Source organism: Leopardus geoffroyi, chromosome D2 (assembly GCF_018350155.1).
Source record: "Leopardus geoffroyi isolate Oge1 chromosome D2, O.geoffroyi_Oge1_pat1.0, whole genome shotgun sequence".
Classification (NCBI taxonomy): domain Eukaryota; kingdom Metazoa; phylum Chordata; class Mammalia; order Carnivora; family Felidae; genus Leopardus; species Leopardus geoffroyi.
In genome coordinates this window covers 68,591,004-68,615,155 of record NC_059334.1, presented here as the reverse complement: position 1 = coordinate 68,615,155, position 24,152 = coordinate 68,591,004, and the positions used below count along the sequence as shown (strand labels likewise).

The following is a 24,152-nucleotide window of genomic DNA, read 5'->3' as shown; positions in this document are numbered from 1 at the left end:
CTGAAGCACATTCATACTGTTGTGCAGCCGTCCCCACCGTCCAAGTCCAGGCTTCTTCGTCTTGCAAACCGGAAACTGCCCCCACTAGAAAACAAACACCCCTCTTCCCCTGCCTGAGCCCCCTGGCTGCCACCATTCCACTTTCTGACTCTTGCAACTCCTCCCATAAGCAGAATCATCCAGTACGTGTCCGTGTGTGACTGGCTTACCTCATGGACCACAATGTCCTCAAGGTTCAGCCATGTGTCGCTTCATGTGTCAGAAGTCCCTTTCCTCAGGCTGAATGATATTCCCGCGTAGGGATATAACACATTGTTCACCTATTCATCTGTCGGTGGACATCTGGGTTACTTCCACCCACTGGTTATTGTGAATAAGAAAGGGGAGCCTTTGGGGGCGCCTGGGTGGCGCAGTCGGTTAAGCGTCCGACTTCAGCCAGGTCACGATCTTGCGGTCCGTGAGTTCGAGCCCCGTGTCAGGCTCTGGGCTGATGGCTCAGAGCCTGGAGCCTGTTTCCGATTCTGTGTCTCCCTCTCTCTCTGCCCCTCCCCCGTTCATGCTCTGTCTCTCTCTGTCCCAAAAATAAATAAACGTTAAAAAAAAAAAAAATTAAAAAAAAAAAAAAAGAAAGGGGAGCCTTTGGAATGTGCTCATTTCAGATCACTTCACTCCAGCCGGCTGGTCACACCCTAGGTCATGTGACCTCTTCTCTGCCCGCGTTACCACAGCCCCCTGCTTACTGGTCTGCCCACAACCTGCTCCTGTCTATTCTCAGCCCAGCAGCCAAGGCCCCGCTCAGTGGAGCCAGAGGGCACCACTCCTTCGTTCAGCCCTCACTCTCAAAGCAAAACAAAAGTCCTCACAACAAGCCCAGGAGCTCAGGACCAGGCCCTGGCACGTCTCTGGCTGCTCACTCCAGTACTCTGCTCTGGTCACACTGCTGCTGCCTGAGCATCCCAAAGCCACATCAAGTTTCCAACTTGCTGTTCCCTCTGCTGGGGGTACATGTCCGCCAGACAGCCAGGGGCTCATTCCCCACCTCCTGAGGTGTCCTCACTGCGGCCTTTTCTTGGCCACCCTATTTAAAGACCAGGGGCTCCTGGGTGGCTCAGTTGGTTAAGCGTCCGACTCTTGATCTCAGCTCAGGTCACGATCTCATGGTTCGTGGGATCAAGCCCCGCACTGACAGCGGGGAGCCTGCTTGGGATTCTCTCCCTCTCTCTCTGCCCCTGCCCTCCTCTCTCTCTCAAAATAAATAAACTTTTAAAAAAAAGCAATAAAATAAATTGCAAGGGCCAGCCCCTGCAAGTGCACACGTGTATACACACACGCTTCCTGCCCCTGCCCTGACGCTGTTTTCTGCTTAGGATTTACCACCAGGGATGCTATATAATTCACTTGCTTATTTTCTTTATCATCTGCTTCCCACCCCCCAACCCCCACCGTTAAGTATAAGCTCCTTGAGGACAGGGTCATTTTCCTGTTTTGTTCTCTGTTTCCCCAGCACCTAAAACAGAATGTGACACACAGTAGGTGCTCAAGGATTACCTGCTGAACACACGCACGGACCTGTTCTCTCGGCCAGCACTTACTTTTCAGAGAAGACCAGGCATTTCTGAGCGTGTAGTTTCCCTTTCACATGCAGCTCCCAGTCCTAAACCGGAAGGAAAGGAAAAATGACTGAAGCAGAACTGAGTCCATGAGAAGGTAAGGGATGAGTGCAGGCTTCCCCATCAGGCAGGAGGCTCAGAGCCCAGAAACTGGACCAACCCTGCAAACATGTCTCCCTCCACTCCTCCTCTCCCTCCTGGCTCCTCTCCACACCTGCCTTCCCATCTAGCCCTCACTCCATCAGCCAGACCCGCATATCCCTTGCTCATCGTGGACAGAAGCCCGGAATCCCAAGTCGGGTTCTCTCCTCCTCCCTCCGGGCACCCTTAGTCCCATGGCACCTCCCACCTCCCACTCCCTCCCTCCTCCCCCAGAGAGACCCCACCCATCTCTACGTCTGGTTGGGAAAATCTGGGCTGCAAACCCTTAAGAAAGGCTTATGAGATGAAATCCGCCATCGCCTCCCAGTGTCAGCCAGCCCCCTCCCCGTGGGTGACAGGGATGCACCTGCACAACGTGACCCAAGCAGAAGTGAAGGACACACTGTGGTGTGACTTCCATTACATGGGGATCACTATGCTCTGCAGATGGGATGAGAGAAGAGAGGCAGCACAGCTCAGTGCTCAAGTGGCACCGATTCTGGGAGAGCCAGACCCGCGTTGGAATCTCCACTCTGCCACTCTCTAGCTATGGGGCCCTGGGCAAGTCCTTTCCTCTCTCTGGGCCTCGGTTTTCTCATCTGCAACATGAGAATAATAATAGTATCTACCTCCCAGGATTACTGTTGACATATGGAAAGGATTTAATGTATGTTAGCTGTCCGAATCATTATTGATCTGGAGTATTCCACTGCATCACTAACACGTTTTGGCGGGGGGTGGGGGCGTGGATTTATACTATACTGAAACTTTGCTTAAGGGGCCCAAAGTGTATTACAACCACTGGGAAGGTATGATGAGGCCCCACCTCCGTCTTGCAGATGGGAAGCTGAGGCACTCTACAAAATGTGTCCAGATCTCACCTGAGAGGTGCTCTCTTGCCCTCATCCAAAATTCTTCCAGCGTTTTCCTCCCCTTCCATACTCAGTACAATGTACTCTGGGCATACCTCGCAGGAAGAGTCCTCCTCAAGGAGGCAGGAGACCAGGCCTTGAGTCCCTTCTCTGTCACCCAGGTGGGGTCACCTGATCCCCGACTCAGCCACAGCTTTCTCATCCATAAACATGGGAAAGAATCTCTTCCTTGCCTTAAAGCAAGGGACTGGCCCTGATACATTTCTGAAATGAACTTTGGTTCTAACCCCTATAATTTTAATCAAGGGAACTGAGGGCAAAATGCTGCTACCTAGTCCCCGAAGGTGACAGTTCCTCGCTCTTGAGTAGCAAAGAGCAGGGTTGTGGCGGGGAGCACCCCCAGGCTCCAGCGGTGGCTCCCAGGCTATCTCGCAGGACTCACCTTCAAATCAAACACCTTCTTGTCGCAGATGCTACAGATGTGTGGGAGGTGAAGGGGAGCCACACCGTGAAAGTCATTCAGCTCATGAGCCTGCAGGGGCCGCACGGACAGCATCGCCTGCTCCTCCTTGGCCCGCCTCCGGGCACCGCTGAAACCCTGTTTGCTGTTGTTTAGCCGACCCCCAAAAGAAGGAGGGGTCCTGTCTGGGGTGGGCTCCTCAGGGTCATAGAGCTCATAGGGCTGGCTGGGGGGTGGAGGCCACAGGCTAGGGCCTGCTGTAAGATCGGGCTTGCTTTGGCCAGAGAATCCGTGGGGGGTCTCCCATTGGCTGTTTGGACCCTGCAGCAGCGGACCTACCTCGCCTTTCATGCCCCCGGCCTGCTCGGCCGCAAATCCACCTGCCACATGCGACCCTTGGGAGTTGGGTCCGTAGAAGTCCTTGGGAAAGGCAGCTTGGCCATCTTGCCCTGAGTGGCTGTAGTGCCCTTCATAGGTCACATTGCCCGTGGTAGAGGCCGTGGCTGGCAGGAAGCTGGGCTGACTGTCTGTTTCAGAGCCATATGCCTGGCTGGAGTTGGCTTTGCCATACTCATAGAATCCCGCCGCAGCAGGGGCAGGCCCAGTCTTGCCAATGCCCAGGATGACTGCTGGCTGGGCAGGGGTCTGAGGCAGGACTCCACTGAAAGGATGCATCACCACGGCATTGGGGGGTTGGCTCACAGAGGGTACCGGGCCTCGCGTCTGGCCGGGGGGTGAGAAAGCAATGGCATTCGAGGGAAACCGGGCGCTGGGCATGGCCGCAGCATGTTGAGGCACCCCCGTATGGCTCTGGGGGGCGCTGATCACAGACGGATGCCTGAGCTGGTTGAAGAGAGGCTGGGACATGGCCACTTTGGAGAGGACTTGGTTCAGGACCGTGGCGGCTGCGGTATTGTTGGTGACAGCTGTCTGTGCCAGCTTCAGCCGGTGGAGGGTGAGCTGGGCTTGTAGCTGGGCCAGCTGGAGACTGGCGGGCGAAGGAAGCAGAGGGTTCGGGTTACTGACCGAGAACGGGTTCTTGTCCAGGAGCTTGGCGGCACTGCAGAAACACAAAAAGTCTAGATGCACAGCTAGTTTTCACCCAGGGAGCAAGGGGCTCTTTCTTTGCTCATCTGTGGTCCCCCCGTCTCATATAAAACCCAGGGCCCACCTATATATGAGTCTGCAAAAAGCCTGTACTCATGCATACATGTCAACGTTTTTAAAACTCTGATGGAAAAATTATTTTATGACAGAATGGTCAACCTCACTGCTAATCAGAGATACAAGCTATCACCATGAGAAAAAAAAATTTTTGCCTAGAAAAATAGCATTTTTTTTTTTTTTTTTTTAGTAACAGCATTCAGGACTGGTAAGATAAGGTGGAGTGGACACAATGGTATTGATAATCTAGATTTGTGTGACTTTGTTAAAAGATAGTCTGGTAATATCTACTCATTACAACATACTCTTTGACCCAATAATTCAATTCTGTAAAACTATCCTAAGAAAATGAGCTAAAATGCAGACATAACTTGATGCCCAAAGATGTTTAATAATACTACATTATTCAAGAGTCCAAAGTTGAAAATTACAAATATCTGATAATGGGGGTGATGGGAGGGTTTAAACAAAGTACATTATGATATACCTATATAACAAGATGTTAAGGAACCATTTACTATCGTAAATTTCTACTTTACTCCGTAATATTTAAGACCATCCAAAAAAGTACACCCAACACCAAGGTTAAAATAGAAAACATTCCAGCCCACTAAATCCCCCTTGGTATCTGTTCTCTCTGTTCAAGCCCCACACCATCTTGCCAACGGTAGACACGGTTGTGAACTTGGTCAAGTCACTGTTTTCAACAACAACAAAAAATTAGCGACAGGAGTAAATCCATATAGTCTATATGTGAAGTGAAAGAAAAAGGAGGCTACAAACTTGCATCCAGAGTATATCATGTGCATTTTTGTGCCAAACATATTTTCATCCTGATCCTCATTTCACATCCCAAAACAAGAATCAAGGTTCCTTCAACCCACTCTCAAACCCAACTGGCATGAGGAATAACACAAAAATTGCAAGCGAAGAATCTGAATTTGAAGTCGTCAGCAGTGGCAGGCTCTCACAGAAGCTTATTGTGGGGCTGCTCTGTCTGACATGTGCCTCTCATGGCAACTCTATTGGTTGGTTATGGGAACTCGGTTGGTTATGGTGTTTTCTTGACCAATATAAGATTGGATGTGTGGTTACCATTGTCAGGGCCCTTTTGTAAGACCACATCTTCTGCGTCTTCAGCTCCCCTTCTGGGTAGTGGGTAATCAGGGAAATGTGTTTGGGATGTGGATGAACTAGAATTCCCAGGACTTGTTAATGGGAAGAACAGGACTACGCATTTGAAACTGGGATTACCATGGAGAACCCAGTCATACATTCAGCATGGGGAAGAAACTGCAAGGCAGGGACACTTCAGACAAGGTCCGCACTGTCATAGGTTCTGTACAGAAGTCTGATGGAACAAAGAAAAGAGTCTGGGAGTGGGCACGGTGAGGAAAAAAGGGGAGATGTGAAAAGTGTGTGTCATGTCACAACCCTCCCACTTTGGAGACATTGTGAGGAAAGAGAGCTTCTGCTGAGGCCAGCACTTTGCACTGCTCTGAGAGAAAGGTGGGGCGCAGGGAGGAGGTGTGGAGGTGGTAGGGAGGAAAGGGAGCAGGAGAGAGCCTAACATTTACTGCACGCAATACTCCTGTGTGATCAATGCTCAGCCTGTCATCCCACTTGATATCTCCATCAGTCCTCCGGGGTAGAAAATGTTCACCCCAAATTTGCAAAGCAACAATCTAAAGCCAAAAGAGATTAGGTGACCTTCCTGTGAACACTCGACTGTTGGTGAATACAGGTGTGGGATTCAAACCCCAGCCAGGCTTTGAAAAGAAGAGAAGGGGCAGACGTGGTTACGGATGCAGTTCTTCAGCTATCCCTGAGGACACCCTCTCCTCATGGGCTGCTCCATGGCTCTGTCTGAAGTGAGTTCTCAGAACATCAGACACACCAACATTCAAATACAAGTGCAAAATACATGTCAGAGCCAGATGAAAATGATTCTGGATTACTCTTTCCCATTCTGTGAGAAATCGAGAACTTGTATAAGTCATTAAGGAGACGTCCTCTTCACCCAGCCGGCAGCCCTACTGTGCTCCCAGGACAGAACAGGTTGACTGCATTTGAAGATATTGGAGGCCTGGGGGAGTCACGGTTAAAGGTGATTACAGACCTTTCCTCCTCTGGGTAGTTGTGCTGGGTGCAGCCAAGCCTTGATGGCCCCAGTGTGGCCCAGGCACAAATCATGGCAGCCGCAGAGGTGGGGAGGCGCTAATTGTCTGCGTAGGTGAGACTATGAAGGGAAAGGAGGGTGGTCAAGAGTCTGATGATAGATTTCTACTTGTGTTGTATTAAGTAGCTGAGCTTTAGAAGAGCAATTAAGCTTAACTCAAAACCCTGCCCACACAGGGCCAACCGTTCCTACCAGGTTTGTCCACAACATAGCCAGTCCCTGCTAACAAGGCGATAATGAGGTGCCAACTTAGTTTCCATGACCAGGGTAAGACAAGGTTGGTTTTGTTTTTCCCAGAGAAGTCAGCTGTATTTTCTAAAACTGTGTTCTGGGCCGCAGGGAGTTCTCACAGGAGATGCCCCTTTGCCTCGGAAAGAACACACGAGGAAGAATGGTCTTTCCAACTAGGAAAGCCAACCTTGCTGGGTATTTGTAGGTCAGCCACAAGAAACAAGTGCTCTTCTGTAGTACGGCCCAGGTTACAGAAGTTACCCATTCAGATGCAGCATGAAATGAGAAGTCTCACTTGATTTTCTTCCCAACATCTGCTGTGTCTAGCAAATTCAGATTGTCTCCAACCTTAACCAGCCTTAAGCAAAAGCGATTTCGCATGAATCATCAGAGCCAGATACCTCTTTTGAACTAAAGAGGCTTAAAAAGGAAAAGACACACTATCCTATTTAAAAGAAAGAAAGAGGGGCGCCTGGGTGGCTCAGTCGGTTAAGCTTCTGACTTTGGCTCAGGTCATGATCTCACAGTTAGTGAGTTCGAGCCCCACGTCTGGCTCTGTGCTGACAGCTCAGAGCCTGGAGTTTGCGTCAGATTCTGTCTGTCCCTCTCTCTCTGCCTCCATCCTGCTTGCGCTCTTGTCGCTGTCTGTCAAAAATAAATAAACATTAAAAAAATTTAAAAGAAAGCAGAAAATAAAGCCCTAAAATCCTTAGCCTACAAAAGTTAATAACCTAAAATTCAGGTACGTATAACAATCATATTTCTAAGCCGAAAATTGGGCCATGTGATGGCTGGAACTAATGTCACCTTCTTATATTCCTGCTATCTGAGTCTGTCACTGTTACATCACTTAGCACACCCGGCTTTGTGTTAAAAATAATTGCTTATGGGGGTGTTTGCGTGGCTCAGTCAGTTGAGCCTCAGACTTCCGAATTCACTCAGGTCACGATCCCAAGGTCATAGGATCAAGCCCCACGGCCAGCACCTTACATGGTAAAGTGGACTTTGCAGATGTGATTAAGTTAAGGGTGATGAGATGGAGGGATTATCCTGGGCCAAATGTAATCACAAGAGTCCTTATAAAATGGAGGCAGGGGGATCAGAGTCCGGGAGAGAAGACACGAGGACAGAAGCAGAGGTGAGAGACCAAAGAAGATGCCACACTGCTGGCTCTGAAGATGGAGGAAGGGGCCATAAGGCAAGGAAATGAATTTCCCCTAAAGCCTCCAGAAGGAACCAGCCTTACTGATATCTTAACTTTGGCCCAGTGAGACTGACTTTGGATTTCTGACCTCCAGGACTGTAAGATATGAAAGTTGTGTTGCTGTAAGCCACTAAATGTGTGGTAATATGTTATCGAAGCAACAGGAAACTAATATAATCCAGCAGGAAAATTAGATGTAAGAGAAGCTTCCACTCAGAGAGGCAGTGGTGGGGGTGGGGGGTATTGGCTGGATCTTGCTGGTAATGAACAAACTCATGACCACCTCCCCCGGGGTCCTAGGAAGCACAGACCATCTGACTAGGTGTCCATCCCAAGACCCTGTGGCAATTCTTGCCGGGAGCCAGAAAAGCCCAGAGATCTCTTCCTTTTCAAAGTCAGCTTTCTTTACCCAGTTGCGTTAAGCTTTGAATTGCAGACTCTTAAGGATCAAATCATCCTCTCACCCCCAGAACAAAGACAGAAAGTAATCTGCCCAAAGCCAACTAGCTGGGTAGCAGTAAGACCTTAGTGAGAACCCAGATCATCCAAACCAGCTTCTAGTGCTTGACAGAAAAGCCTTACCTCTGAAAGCCCTAAATAAGTCCCAGAACTATCTATTTCACCCAATTATCATCTCCACCCATGTTTATCTCCCTGCCCTGTTCAGAGAGATACTGACTACCTTTGATATGCAAGGCACTCCCTGAGCACCAGGGAGACATAAAGCTACAGGCCCCTTCTAGAACCCCCATAAGCCCTGCACAGAGGATAGCAGGGGAGGGGGTGGGGGCAAGGTTCTCTGCATCTGCCACATTTCTTCCCCTAAACCTGTACAGTGATACAGTTTGCAGCCAAGGAGTTGAACCACGGACCAGGGAGCAGGGAGTGCCGCACGGGGAGTTATGTAGCCTGGGCATCTGGCACAGAGCTGGAACCGCCTATCACTCAGCACAGCCACTGTGACTCACCCAGGCCTCTGCAAGGCTAACTGCCCCCAGGGACGAGGTTGCCTTTCTGAGCCATTCACTGTTAGGAAGAATTCTCGGTGCATAATTACATCAAAAACTTGGGCTCCAGGCTCACTTAGACAGCTTTTTTAAATTAAAGCAGCATTTCTCTCAAGAGTTGTAAAAATAAAATACAACATAAAGGAAAACTAGTTGCCTTTAAATGCCAGGATATTTAGGAGAACCAGATGAAAACTGTTTCTAATGGTTTAATTCCCTAGTGTTGAAAGGATGGGCAACATATTGTGTTCACTGGGAGAGCGAAACAGCTGTCTCGGTTTGAAAATGCTCATTATTTGTCCCAAAGCTCTTTCATATGTTATTCTGAGTCCCAAGCAGGATGCAATGATGGGTTAGTATTTGTGCACAAGGAGTGAGGCAGGGCCGTTCCTTGGTTCAAGTCAGGGACGGTCCTGAAAATTCAGCAAGATTTTTGTGACATAATCCATCCGGTTCTGAAAGTAAGGGAGAGCAACCAAGACGTGGGCAAGGGGCTGTTGGGCCTCTGCTCAGAAAGAGTCCTTCAAAGGGGCCAGTGGGGCATTTATGTGTTTGTTCATACAGCCCACATGGATGGAGTGTCTGTTATGTGCCAGGCAATGAAGCTAGGTGGTGGGGATCCAGAGATGAACAAAGACAACCTTCCTGAGATCGCAGGGGAGACAGAGCAACACAGAGGGTGTTGAGTATTCTGAAACCGCCTAAGCACAAAAACAGTAAGGCACAAGAGGAAGTGGTTCAAGCCTCAGATGTCTTAGAGAAATGTAGTAAGTGAAAGAAAAGGCTGTCTCAAGGGCTGTCCCCGAACTCTGAACAAAGACAAACATTCTGGACTCACTGATCTAGCTACAGATGCAAAGATGCATCCACTGTTGGTGAAAGGTAGCTGTAGGGTGAGCTGTGGTCGGAGACTCAGGCTTCCAGCTGCCTCTTACTGGTTGTATGGGTTGTATGATGGGGGAACATCGCTTAATTTTTCTGACACTCAGAATTTTCTCATCTACGAAACGGGACGGTAATCTCCACCCAATGTGACACAAACCTGGACAATCAGAGCCCCTGGCCATAATGACTGGCTCAAGGACGGACACTCCCTGACATTTTGTTGGAACTTCTGGAAGACAGGCACTCTTTGGTCCTGCCATGAATGAGTTGCTATACTGGTTGAATTTAAGGCACCACTTAAGGTAAACCTGCCTGAGAATAAAGCCGACCCAAAGACACTGGCCCGGGAACAGCGGCACGGGCAGCTCCTGAATGACCTCAGAGGGATACTTGGAGCCAGTATCCCCTGTATCTGCTTGGCCATTTCTGTACAAGAATCAATGCATTTCCTTTATTTGCTTAATAAAAATAATGTAATAAGAAAGCCAACCTACCTGAACGTCTGTTTTTAATCCAGATGGTTCCCCTCCATGGCACCGCGTTGACTCAAGAGTTCCCTGTCACTGTCCAGGTTCCTCTACACAGTGGACTGACCATAAGGCCCCAGCAGCTGGAGCTCCAGGGTCGCTGCAGGGGAAACTTGGGCAGCCACTTTGGTGGGATTATCTGCCGACCAGAGACACCTGCTTCTTGGAAGTTTGAGACACAGAATGCTCCTCCCTTCTTGGTGGAATAGGAGCCTGTACCATGGTCAGTAGGCCAGGGTGTGAATGGGGTGCACGAGTAAAGTCCCCACAAGGGCACGGGATACACAACAACCTTTTACAGGTACACAGATCCAGCTCTGGCCACACAGGTGCTCCTGTGAGCAGGGGATATAATGCCGTGACCCTCACCAGGGGACAGTTTCTAGCTGACTGAAACACCATTTGTTTCCCAGCACCTAATGGGCCATTTCTGCTACACTAAGAGCTGGCTTTATAAAAGGCATTAATTATCCTGTTAGGAGAAAAGAATCATTATTAAAAATACAATGGTTCTTAGTCTTCATTCATGTGGAGCAAAGGAGGGTATAGAGTGAGTGCCAATTGGGCTGTGGACTGCCTTGTAGGACACGGGGGTAGGAATCAGGCATCGTGAGTTCTAGGCATAACGTGAGGCTTGTCAGCTGGGTCACAGTGGACAACAGACTCCAGCCTCGGTTTCCTCAACTCTAAAAAGAGAAGTCACAATCTTTTCTTGTTTACGTTATGAGGATTGACATGGGATTAAGTAAAGAGTTGCCAGACCCCTCTGCAAACTGTTAGGTGCTGTACAGATGTCCAGAACATTATCGGAAAGAGAACATTCTCTGTGTGATCACAACACACCCTTCCCTTTCTGAAAACATTCCTCTACAGAGGAAGTAATATTGTCACTCAAGTCCTTGCAGATCATCTCATTGCCACTAGGATTCGGGGTGGGATGAGTTAAAATCAGTTTAGCCATATTTATGGAGTAGCAGCCATATCAATATGATTGTGCTCTGCATTCTGGACGGAGGCAGGGATGGGAAGGAGCACCAGAGGCTGAGGGCACAGGTTTCAGAGTTTGTGTCAAAATGGGTTTGAATTCCAGTTTGCGACTTGTGAGCTGGGGGCTGGGGGCAAATACTTAATCCTCTCTCACCCTCAAGGTCCTCATCGTTAAAGCTGGGATGGCTACGCCTGAGCAACGGGCTTGTCCCGAGAGTTGTGCCTAAATTATTCTTCATAGTTCCTAGCATACAGTAAGCATTCACGAAACAACGTATCAGTAACTGTTACTGCTACTAGTCTTTCTACCATCGTCATAGCCCTGAGCATCACTATTACCATCACCGTCACTGCTGCCATTGCCATCACCATTACAACCCCCTACTGTCGTCACCATTACCATCACCATTATCAATATTACCATCACCATTACCATCACCATTATCATCACCGTTACCATCACCTTTACCACCACCATTACTATTGTCACTCTATTATCATCACCCATGTCACTCCATCAGCATTATCATCTCTATTGGTATCGCTATTACCATCACCGTTATGATTGCCATTACCATCACTAATACTATCTCCATCACCGTTGCCATCACCGGTATCATCAGTGCACATGGCAGGTGAGCTCTGCCAGGGCAGACAGATAGAGATGGAAGAGGAAAACACAGAGAGATGTAAATATGGACAGGAGGGAAGTAAAAACAAGGGTGGAAACCCGCTGAGAGAAGAAGCAGGAGTGTGGATTGGGACTTGGGGAGAACAGAGAGAGCTAACAGCAGCTGCTGGGTAAACTGGTAAGTAGTCAGCAACAGACGTAAAGGGCTGTGGATTAATAACAAAGACGGACGCAACTGAAGTTCAGCCGTATAGATGTGTGTGGACTCACAGCGAGCTTTACCCTGGTAATGTTCAGCCACCCGGAAGCAGAAGCCAGGAACCACAGCCCAGAGCACAGCAGTGCCTAAGCCAACCTGAATGGACACATTTTCAGTTAAGCACAGGATCTTTCAAGATAACCCAGCAGGGATTTAAATTCATTTCCACTTCAACACAGTTCCCTTTCCAGGCCAAGCAATGAATGTGTCATTTCTTCTCATGTGCTAAGATATAAAATAGAATCCAGGCAAGAGAGCTCATGACCAGGTGAGAGAACGTTTTCCAGGTTTGGTCACACCTTCACTGTGTGGCCAAATCAAATAAAGGGCAATGCTTAGGGCCGGGGCACTGCTGAGTCCTGCCCTTCCATTGTCTCCTGGGAGCCGAACTTCAAATCGTAAATTCTTGACTCTATTGTAACACTTACAAGCTAGGTCAGGACGTGAACCACCGGGAACAGTCCCTAAAGGCCAGGTTACAAAGACAAAAATGATGATACCAGGTAATATTGGAGCTAAGGTTCAAACTCTAGCTAACTGTCACAAATGTTAAGAGCAAGAAGAGGCCCTAGAGACCGTTTCTGTTTAATGCACTCATCCTACAGAGGAAAGAAGTGAAACCCAGTGAAGCTGGTGTCATATGTGATCACCCCAAGTCACAGAGCTGGCTAGAGAAGAGCGGGACTGGACCCCGTGTCTCCTCATTCCTCAGGGCTAATGTGGCTTCTAGTCTTCTCCTTTGTGAGAAGAAGGAGGTCATACATTTTTTGATAGTGCTCTTCTTGGTAACGACAGAACTACCGGATGTTACTCTGTGAGTAACATCAAGATTACTGGGTCAATGCTGGCGTTATCCCACGTGTGGGCTTTAGCCATGACATAGAGTGATCTGTAACAGCGTGGCGCGTCTCGGAGGCATTCGTAACAGCGATGATAATCCTACCATCTCTCTCCCGTTCCAGGTTTTTTTAGTTAGGTTGTTAATCAGTGTTTTCTTTCACCTCATTAGCTATCTGATTTCCAGGAGGACCAAATGGGAAGGAAAGTCAGATATGACCATTTCTGGTTTACATTACAAAGACTGAGACCAAAAAAGGTCTTCCAGAATGCCCGAAGGCATCCAGCAAATAAGGGATGCGGAGCAGGGTATTACTTCAGGCCAGGATTCTACCCTCTGCCTACACGTTCATTAAAGGGCGCTTCTAAAACCACATTCCTGGCTCTATTTCTTTGGATGTGATTTGTTTTACAGGGGTTTTGGTTTGTTTGTTTAAAGGTACTAAAATATAAAGAATTTTCCTCTATTCTGTGGTTTTTCTCCCAATGTATTTTATTTTATTTTTTCTGGCTTTATCGATATACAATTTTAAGTTTTTTAGTCAAGTAATCTGTGCACCCGGTGTGGAGCTCGAACTCGCAACCTTGAGATAAAGAGTCGCATGCCCTTTCGACTGAGCCAGTCAGGTGCCCCACCAGCTTTATTGATATTAACATCGTGTAAGTTTAAGGTGTACAAATAATGGTACGACAAATGCAGATATGTAAAATGACTGTCACAATAAGTTTGGTTAATGATTTAAGATTTTATTTTAAATAACACATTTGGTGTTATTAAATGAACAGTTTTCTGTACCATTGTACTCTGTTCCACTTTCATCAGAAGATTCTCAGAACCAGGGACGTGCAGTCACCAAGGGGCCGCTAGCGGTTCCATAACTCACAAGAGAGGCCTGACTTTCCTGCTGGAGTTACTAGAAGTGCTCAAAATGTGCACAAGGGAACCGATGGTGTAGCAAATGCAGAGCAAAGAAGAAATATTCTGCTAATGTCATAACAGGAAAGACTTAGAGCAGAGACAGAATTAATGTCAACTTATCCACCAAGAACCATGTATTCGTTTCTTTTTCTGTTCCTTCTTCTGTACCAGTTTTCTTTCTTTAAAATATCCTTGGGGCACCTGGGTGGCTCAGTCGGTTGAGCATCCCACTTCGGCTCAGGTCGCGATCTCACGGTTCGTGAGTTCGAGCCCCACATCGGGCTCGCTGCTGTCAGCACAGAGGCCGCTTCGGATCCTCTGTCTTCCTCTCTCTGCCCCTCCCTGCTCTCACTCTCTCTCAAAAACAAACAAACAAAAAAAACCTTAAAATAAATAAGTAAAATAAAATACCCTTTATTTTTTTTTTAATTTTTTTTTTTTAACGTTTATTTATTTTTGAGACAGACAGAGACAGAGCATGAACGGGGGAGGGGCAAAGAGAGAGAGGGAGACACAGAATCGGAAGCAGGCTCCAGGCTCTGAGCCATCAGCCCAGAGCCCGACGCGGGGCTCGAACTCACGGACCGTGAGATCGTGACCTGAGCTGAAGTTGGAGGCTTAACCGACTGAGCCACCCAGGCGCCCCTAAAATACCCTTTATAATTTTTTTTTTCAACGTTTATTTATTTTTGGGACAGAGAGAGACAGAGCATGAACGGGGGAGGGGCAGAGAGAGAGGGGGACACAGAATCGGAAACAGGCTCCAGGCTCTGAGCCATCAGCCCAGAGCCCGACGCGGGGCTCGAACTCACAGACCGCGAGATCGTGACCTGGCTGAAGTCGGACGCTTAACCGACTGCGCCACCCAGGCGCCCCTAAAATACCCTTTATAAAATGATAGTCCTGTAGGTCGTAACTTATTTTTAATATTCACGTTTGGCTTTGTTTTCAACTTTAAAACCTTAAAAATATGAAGAATATAACAAATCTTTATCATCTTTACAAGTTCACTGCCTACCCATCACCTCAAATTAACAAATGCTATGATGATGGTAATTTTTTTCCCCTCAGATACTTTTTATTTAAAAAAACCCCAAACTATACAGATAAAGGGGAAGTCCCCTTTGAGACTCTGCCCAGTCTAATTCCACCTCTACCTCCCTAGTGACATCCACGTGTGGTGCGTCTATTTATCGATCTGTCTGTCTCTCTCTAAACATAGAATAAAGTATAAAAATAAGAGACTTATCTATACCTGTGTGTGCTCATAAACCAGCGTGTAGGACGGGGTTCAGCAGTATTTCTCCTAAAGAAAGAAATGCACATTCTCTCAAGTTTCTTTTAACACAGTAGGGCCTGCAGGTGGTGTATGGTGAAGTGAAAAAAAAAAAAAAAAAAAAATTGCTGAACTGGAAATTGGAAGACCCAGGTACCACAGCGGCTGCTTGCTCCCTGTGGGACTGGAGGCCAGTCAGTTTCCCTTTTTATGTAGAATGAGAAAAGCTGGATGAAAGGACCTCCAAGATCTCCTCCACCTTTGAAATCTGAGAACTCTCAGGTTTAATTTCCTCATCTGTCAAGATAATAATTCTGCCCTGCTAAGTGGCTATAAAGAACAAACATGATACGCAAGCACTCTGTAAAGCAAGCTGATGCTGATGACAGAATCAAATAATATTAAATCATAACATAAATATTATAAATAAACACTATTTAATAATAGATCGTTATTTGTATATACTATATATGATGTTAATAACATCATGTAGTATGTAACTGATATACAATAAATGCAAAATACTACAATTTATAATTTATTATTGTTACGTCTCACAAATTAAGCGATTATAAGCTACCGGAAATACCTTTTAAGAAACTATTGTCATATACGTGGCTCAGATAATATGTGTTGCAGGCCAATCAGCATGAAATAACTTAATTTCTTCTATTCCTGTTCTCCTGGGCAGTTTAGCACAAGAAGAGGCTCTCTTGACTCTGTCCACGAAGATTCAGTGATCCAAATACCAAAAGTGCCTCATTATAAGATGTTCTATACAAAGGCATTCCACAGACCAAAGGAGCCTTTTACAGTGAAATTCAGCTCAAATCTCTTTCAGGGCTGGAGTTGGGTTTGCCTGAGACACAATTTTTCAGAAAATTCATGTTGGGCAGAATTTCACTGGTTTTGTGCAGGCTAAAATTAAGGGAGTTAGATTGACTTCTGGGGTTAAGAGAGATCTTTGTTTTCTCAGTAACATAAAATAGGGTAACCTCTCAACCAACAAACTTTTCAGGAGAAGCTCAGTCTTTTGAGATGGAAAAACAAGCTGTTTGAAATGTATATTTAAAAACTGCTATACAAGTTCCCCAAGGCACCAAATGTTAATGTTTATACATGCAAATGAAGTGTTTAGGGGTTTATAGGCCAAAATTGCCCTCCTGAAGGACAACAACGCAAACAAACATGAATGCCTTCGCATACGTTGTTCCCTCTCCCTGGAAAACCTCTGCCTATTCCCCCTCAGGGTCCTTCAACATGCTGCTCAGATGGCACCTCCTCCAGGCAGCCTTCTCTGACTCCTGCCCCCATCCAGTGTGTGCTGATGTCCCTTCTGTGATTCCCCAGAATGCCCAGCTGCTCCGGTAGCCTCAACTATACTCTCTTCTAGCTCCTACCACCCTCTCTCATAATCGTCCATTCAATGGCTCATCTGATGTCCTCACTGCCCCGTGATTATTTTGAAGGCAGGAATTATGTGTTCTATTTCATGTCACAGTACCTGGTACGTGGTTGGTGTGTGGAACCATTAAACACTTCTGTACAAGTACACAACTGTTCCATGCGTATGTGTGTGGACTTAGTAGTTGTGTATCATATTCTCAATTTGGCTTCCTGGCTAAATGTTTCATATATGCGTTGCTACGAGGCTTTAAAGATGAAGCTCTGTGGACAATATGGATTAGATTCAGTCTCTGACCACCATCAGAATTATGTAAATACCACAACCACACAGAGTACAAAATTCTAAAATATTCAACAAATAGACAGTGTTTCCTTTTAACTGAACCTGAAGAAAATGCGATTTTAGTGTGTGATCTGAGAAGATGTAAGTGTCTAATCTACATGATTCTGAGATAAAACACATGCTCTGGGAATGGCCCCTATGTTCTCCTAACTTTATTTTCAGTAATTTATATCACTGAGATTTTTCTGGTAAATGTACAAGGATGGTTATAAAATGCAAGCCAATTTTATTCTATTTATTTTATTGTTATAATTTTTTTAAATAGGTTTCATGCCCGGCATGGAGCTCAACCCGGAACTTGAATTCACAACCCTGAGATCAAGACCTGAGCTGAGACAGAGTCAGAGGCCTAACGTGACTGAGCCGCCCAGGCGCCACCCCACCCCCCCCAAGGCAATTTTAAATCAAAATAAAATTTCAGAATAATTTTTAAAAATTAAAATTCTCAATCAATACAGCTGTTCTCTTCCCAGAGTTGTCTGACTATTAGCCTGAACATTTTAACCAATGTGACTTAAACCAAATACTAGAAGTCTATACGAAGCTGAAGAGGCAGTGTGGGGTAGTTTGGGTGGGGTAGCACTGTTTGGCTCGTAAGTAGACCTACTTCTTAAACAGGCTTTGCCCCCAATAACTACACATCTGATTGTGGTCATTTCACCCTGTAGACCTTAGTTTTCTTATCTGTGAAATGGGAGGGTCAGATGAAACATTTTTAAGGTCCCTTTATGCCTTATGATTTTAGGATGGTGGGTGTTTTCTTAAAGCTGTCATTGATGGCACAAGGAAAAGTCAAATTCATCTGGTCATGGTACAGTGATAGATTTCTGTCCTGGGAGATCGGAGTTTCTAGCCTTTCCCCCTCCCCCAGCTCTGGGTGACTTCAGAGAGAGGCATTTAATCTGCACTAAATAAACCTGTCTGTAAAATGACAAGGTGAAATGAGGGCAGTGGTTTTCAAGAGTTAGGTGGGCACTGGGAAGGCTTCTCCTAACACAGATGCTGGACTCACCCCCAGCTGCTGTCTCAGGAGGTCCGGGCAGGGGCCTGAGAATTTACTTGCATTTCTTTTTTTTTTTTTTTTAATTTTTTTTTTAACGTTTATTTATTTTTGAGACAGAGAGAGACAGAGCATGAATGGGGGAGGGACAGAGAGAGAGGGAGACACAGAATCGGAAGCAGGCTCCAGGCTCTGAGCCATCAGCACAGAGCCCGATGCGGGGCTCAAACTCACCCACCGCGAGATCGTGACCTGAGCTGAAGTCGGACGCTCAACCGACTGAGCCACCCAGGCGCCCCTACATTTCTAACAAGTCCAAGCAATACTGATGCTGTACTTTGAGAACCACTGGACTAGACTATCTTGAATCTACCTTACAACTCCAAGAATCAATGGTGAGTTACAAAGCATTCGGTAACAACTGTATTTTTAACAAGCCACACCTGGGGCGCCTGGATGGCTCAGTCGGTTAAGCGTCCGACTTTGGCTCAGGTCATGATCTCGCGGTCTGTGAGTTTGAGCCCTGCATCAGGCTCTGTGCTGACAGCTCAGAGCTTGGAGCCTGTTTGGGATTCTGTGTCTCCCTCTCTGCCCCTCCCCCGCTCGTGCTCTGTCTCTCTTGCTGTCAAAAATAAATCAAACATTAAGAAAAAAAATTAAAAAAAAACAACAAGCCTCTTCTATCTCCTAGGCACCCAATACACCAACAAGGGGCCCCCTTTTTCACAGGGGTTTCAGACGCTGCAAGAGTAACATCCAGGGCACTTGCACTACTCTACCTACCTTCCTTTAAGAGAGTCAGTCGACATGTTCAACAATATTTGGCCTCCTGGAATCAAAACACTCTGGGTTCATAAAACTTCCGGCAATCGAATTAGTTCGTTGACTGGCTTAGCGTCACGTTATCGATTGCTGAATAGGAAAAAAGCAAGCTCCATTCACTCTGAGTTCACCAATGCAGAAAATAGAAGGATCAGACTCCAGAATGTCAAAAATTCTTCAGTCAAGCAACATTATGAGAAATATCAGGAGAAAGTCCACCTTCCAAACTCACCCTATGCTAACAAAAAGTGTTTGACAAATCATCTTTATTGTTAAACTTCAAACGTGGTGGCATTGAAATCACTTGGGGTGTTTTTAAAACACTAATGCTTGGACCATATCTCCATAGATTCTGATTCACCCTAGACATTGGGATTTTTTTTTAATGTTTACTTTTGAGAGAGCACAAGCAGAGGCGGGGGCAATGAGAGGGGGACAGAGGATCTGAAGCAGGGTCTACACTGACAAGCTGACAGCACAGAGCCCAAACGTGGGGCTCAAACCCACAAACCCCGAGATCATGACCTGAACCAAAGTCAGACAATGAACCAACTGAGTCACCCAGGTGCCCTGACACTGGGATTTTTAATAGCTCCCCAGGAGAACTATTGTGAAGCAAAGTCTTCACAGTCTATAAAGGAATAGAATCAATCTGTTCTTCATTACTTTGAGCCACACAAGCCATTTTTGTCACCACAAGCAGCATGACCATTTGTTTTCAATTATACTTAAGAATAAACACTGAACTTTTTATAAGCCCACAAACACAGTGGGCAATCAACCGATTTTTCTTAGCTATACACTGAAGCATCTCTCACATGGTTTGATAAATATTTTTTGTGGCAAGACTTTCTCCACAGTACGCATATAGTTTCTGCTGTAGACAGCCAGATGATGATTGCTACGGGTGACCCTAGCTTTCTAAATTTTAAACACCTTGAAGACCTCATCCACGTCCTAAAATCTTTCAAATTCCTGAGTGTCTGCCTGGCTCCGTGCCGGGCAAATTAGAGGCACTAAACAAATACTTATTCAACTCACTTGAATTTATGACCGCCTCTAAGCATATGGGAACGGAGGTCTTGGACGTGTATGCTCAGCGTTTCATTGTGAAGTATGAGGCATACATTTCCTATGTGTGTTGGGATCATGCACTATTTAATTCTGTTAAATTCCTTAGAGCAAATGAGAATATTAAGGTTGGAACATTATAAATACACCATGGAACTATTTATTTGAGAAAGCTTCCATTTCCCAATGTTGATGAAGTTTCTGGTGCCTTAAGACACATACCTTTCTGACTACAGACAACAAATCACAGGTGCCACCCAAGGCAGAGAATATTATCTGTAGGTTACTTCTGGCTATTGTCTCCATTTAACACAGCTGTGGCCATAGGAAAGCTACCGAAGGGAAAAGATAGAAGACAAAAAGCAGCAGCCGTCAGATGCAGCCATCTTGGTTACGTCTGCACGTGCCTTTCTAGTATTTTCTCAGTTCACCACAAACTAAACCTGCGGCTAAGATCCACGGAGACTGAGGACCGCCTTGGCTGAAGCAAGAAAGAATGGTTAAAATTCGACGGCTGACTCTTCTTTCACTCAAAACTGCTCTCCGGCACTTTCCTCTGCTACCCCATGCATTGCTAATTAGGAGCAGTCAACGCTGGACATGTACAGAGTCCTCTATGGTAAAATTGATTATTATATTACTATGGAAAAGAAGGAAGTCATTCGTTCAAAATATCAAATTCCACAAAATCATACGTGGCAGCTGTTAGTGGATGCATGCAGGGGAGGGGCAAGTGTGTGAAAATATCTACCCTTCAGTTTTCTGACATCTTTGCAAAGAATGTGCAACATAGAAGAAGAAAAAAGATTCCAACACATATAAGGCAGAAACCAATGAAAGCTACATGATGCATTTTTTTGAAGGTTAAAAAATTCCCATGAGGTAGGATCCATCACACACACTATTTTACACGCCATTTTACGAGTATGGGTTTGCTTTTCCACACTTGCCAGAAGAAAACCAGTGCTCCTGTCCCAAACGTGTCGAGGAGACTTTTAATTGCATCAGACAGAGAAACGAGGTGAGTCATGTTTGGTTGTGCGTGAGCCTACTCACAGATCAGCACAGTCATGTCCAAATGTGCTCCCTGAACCTCACGACAGATGTTTATACACTTGCTTGCTTGCTTGGGGACTATGAAAATAGTTTTGTTTTGAAATTTAACTTAACGATACCTAATAGTTGCTGAAACACGTATTGTGGGTCCTTCAGAGGTGCTTAGAAGCAACTTTCAAGCATTCTTTCTTGGCAAAATGTCCCGTGCTTCCGAATCCTAAGACCGTGCTCCCCTCCCGGGTCATGAGCCTGACGGCACTCGGCAGACACAAGACATTTCGAACGTTCATTTTCCATCGCTGACAAATTCCAGCAATCAACACCAAACACCTCCGCCTTATGAGACCCCCCCCCCCACACACACCCCATCATTCATAAGGTTTCGGGATTCCGAAAATGCCCGCTCCCTCAGGTCTGATGATAACGCGATCTGTTTCCCCGGTGGCCACTCAACTTTTCTTTATAAGAGTTTAGTAACCAGAGTAAAAAGAGCATCTAGACTTGCTGACGTTGGGATCGCTGATTTCGCTGGGGTCATGGGGAGCTGTTTTAGGTCACATGTTACCCTGCCGTTGTGAATCATTTATTACAATTCTTTTTTTTTTTTTTTTAACAGGAGGGGGTGGGGATACAGACAAATCGCATACTCATGCACAGATGCTTAGCGCCAAGAACATGGTCAGAAGTGCCGCCCCGGACTAGAGAGTAAAAAGAAAACCCTCGATTTCCTTCTTGTGCTGGGGGGAAAGGTAGGATGATGTCATGCAACCTTACCTTTCTGAAAAAGACCCAGGCGCCTGGCATCGAACGCTCACCTGAGGCCACCGAAGCCGGGAGTCATTTTGGGCGTCACGCATGTGCCTCCCTAGAAAATTCCAGTGACATTCTACCGGCTTTCTGCTTGCCAATCATGACAAGCGTCCACTTAAACTCTCACGAGTCTGGGAAGGGGCAGAGGAGGGGGAATGCAGGCGAGGGAGCAAGCGACAGAGAGAGAGTGGCCCCGGTGCACACCCGGCTGGCAGGGGAGTCACATGCCGCCAGGAGCCATTCCTGCTGCATTACACATGCCGAGCTAAATGGCAAACAATATCAGTCGATGTTTATGCCACATGTTCTCAGCCTCTTCACATAACACCCAAGCCAGCTCTGCACAGACAGGCCTCCTGAGAGCGCCTCGGAAGGAGGGGGTCTTGTGCAAATCGTGCAGCCATTTTAAATAAAATTCCAAAGCCTCCCTCCTGTCCCGGTTTCCTTTCCTATGGTTCCCTGGTGGTGGTGGGAGTGATGGTGGTTTGTTGGTTTGTTTGCTTCTTTTTTTACTCTGGGTTTTCACAGGCAACGGTCTGGTCCTCAAGGTGCCCAAAAGGACATTTAGCAATGCAGCCACATCAGACAGCACTGCACACTGACTCCTGGCCAGCCAACCTCCTGAACAGCTTGCCCTTCTTGCTTTTATTTTTATGGAGCAGGAGATGGAGAGAGGTGACCCATCGTATCACCCGCCCAGTGGTAACTGCAATAATGCTTTTCAGTGGAAAAATGGACTTAAAAAAAAAAGTTTATTTATTTTTGAGAGAGGTAGACAGAGTGTGAGCAGGGGAGGGGCAGAGACAGAGGGAGACACAGAACCTGAAGCAGGCTCCAGGCTCCGAGCCATCAGCACAGAGCCCGATGCGGGGCTCGAACTCATGAGCCATGAGATCATGACCTGAGCCGAAGTCAGACGCTTAACTGGCTGAGGCACCCAGATACTCCAAATGGACTGCCTTCTGCTCAGAGAGGCTCTTCACAGTGGTGATTCCCCCCTGCAGGGCGTGCTGGAGGCATTTTTGTCTGTCAGAACTGGGGGGATGCTGCTAAAACCCCACAAAGCACCTGACAGAAGCCACAAACCAGGACTACCCAGCCCAAGACATCAAGAGTACTTCAGTGGAGAAACTGCTGTATGATTAGCCTTTCCATAAGTCTTACAGAAAACAGGATACAGAACAAAAAAGAAGAAGAAAAGAAACTGAAAGCCAAGAGGTCGGGGGGGCCAGGGATGGGCTTTGCTTGAACTGTGGTTTAATTCCTCAGGAACTTGTTCCCTTTTCTCCTCAGAAGCCACCATTCTTCTGCCCCATTGTTTCCTCTTCTGTTTCCAAATCTCATGCTGTAATACTAAACAATCAAAGGAAAACTAAACCTTTGGTGAGTTTCTGAATCAAGACCAGCTGTCCATGAAGACCTCGCTGCCATGGTATGTAAAGCAGCCATCGTCCCAGTTTGTCCTGTCTGGATGGTCTGCTGTTCATCTGTGACACCCAGTATCCAACCTAATCTCCTCTTAAAACTATTCAGGAGAGCGCGCTTTTTACAAGGTAAAACCTCCCCCAAAGAGCTTACAGAAGAATGAAGGACTAAAGCTCACTGGGGTCTCCTATTTTACTTTGACCCATAAAGGCGGGGGGCGGGGGGGAGGGGTCACTGGCATCAGGAAAGCTTCTCTCTGCTAGGACTTCAGTGCGTGACCTTCCTGCAGCCCGCTCAAAAGTCGAAGTGAAAGCCGGTCATGTCTGTCCAAACAGCCCATTTCCAGCTGCCCACCAGAGGCCTGTCCACTGCCCACCTGCCCAGCGAGCTCCGGGGAGAGCCCAAGGGTTCTTTCTTCCTAATATAGCCAAAGCCCACAGGCTGCCCTAAGCTTGCCTGGCTCTCTGCCGCTGACTCAGTCACAGACACCCAAAGGCGCCAGTCCCAGATCCTGACCTACAGGAACCAGCCAGCCTGGCTGCAGCTGCATTTCTGCTCCGGCTGTGGGTCCCTCCCATGATACACCAGGTTTCTGCAAGGCACAGGCTCAACTCCAATCAGCAACTGCACATTTTTGCCCCTTCCTCCGTCTGTCTTACCTCACTATGCTCAGGACTTTCTTAGGATAGGAACTCAGTCGGTTAAGTGTCCAACTCTTGATTTAGGCTCAGGTCACGATCTCACAGTTTGTGAGTTCAAGCCCCACGTCAGGCTCTGCACTGACAGCATGGAGCCTGCTTGGGATTCTCTCTCCCTCTCTCTCTGCACCTTCCCTGCTCATGCTCTCTCTCAAAACAAATAAACGTTAAAAAAAAAAAAAAAAAAAAAAAAAAGAGTTTACTGAAAAGCACTCCACTATGCACATCTCCCCAAACCTAAGGAGGAGAAAAGTCAGTACTTAGAATGAGCCCTTCTAATTGTGTGATTACCCAGAGATTAGGACACAAAGCCTGGCCCCATTTGGAAATG

General features: G+C 46.8%; 1 protein-coding gene across 6 annotated transcripts in view; it reads right to left on the bottom strand.

The window, feature by feature from the left end:
* RBM20 (RNA binding motif protein 20) overlaps positions 1 to 24,152 on the bottom strand; it is a 196,894-nt gene that overhangs the window by 50,496 nt on the left and 122,246 nt on the right. For 3 of the 6 annotated variants that reach the window (XM_045438875.1, XM_045438876.1, XM_045438879.1), the window contains exons 2-3: positions 3,066 to 4,143; positions 1,593 to 1,654 (exon numbers count right to left, since the gene is read on the bottom strand). In XM_045438875.1, coding sequence (XP_045294831.1) covers positions 1,593 to 1,654; positions 3,066 to 4,143 — 1,140 coding nt within the window. Of the gene's footprint in view, positions 1 to 1,592; positions 1,655 to 3,065; positions 4,144 to 10,247; positions 10,689 to 21,662; positions 22,128 to 24,152 lie in introns of those variants that run through there. The other 3 variants (XM_045438877.1, XM_045438881.1, XM_045438880.1) reach the window with 3 other exon arrangements.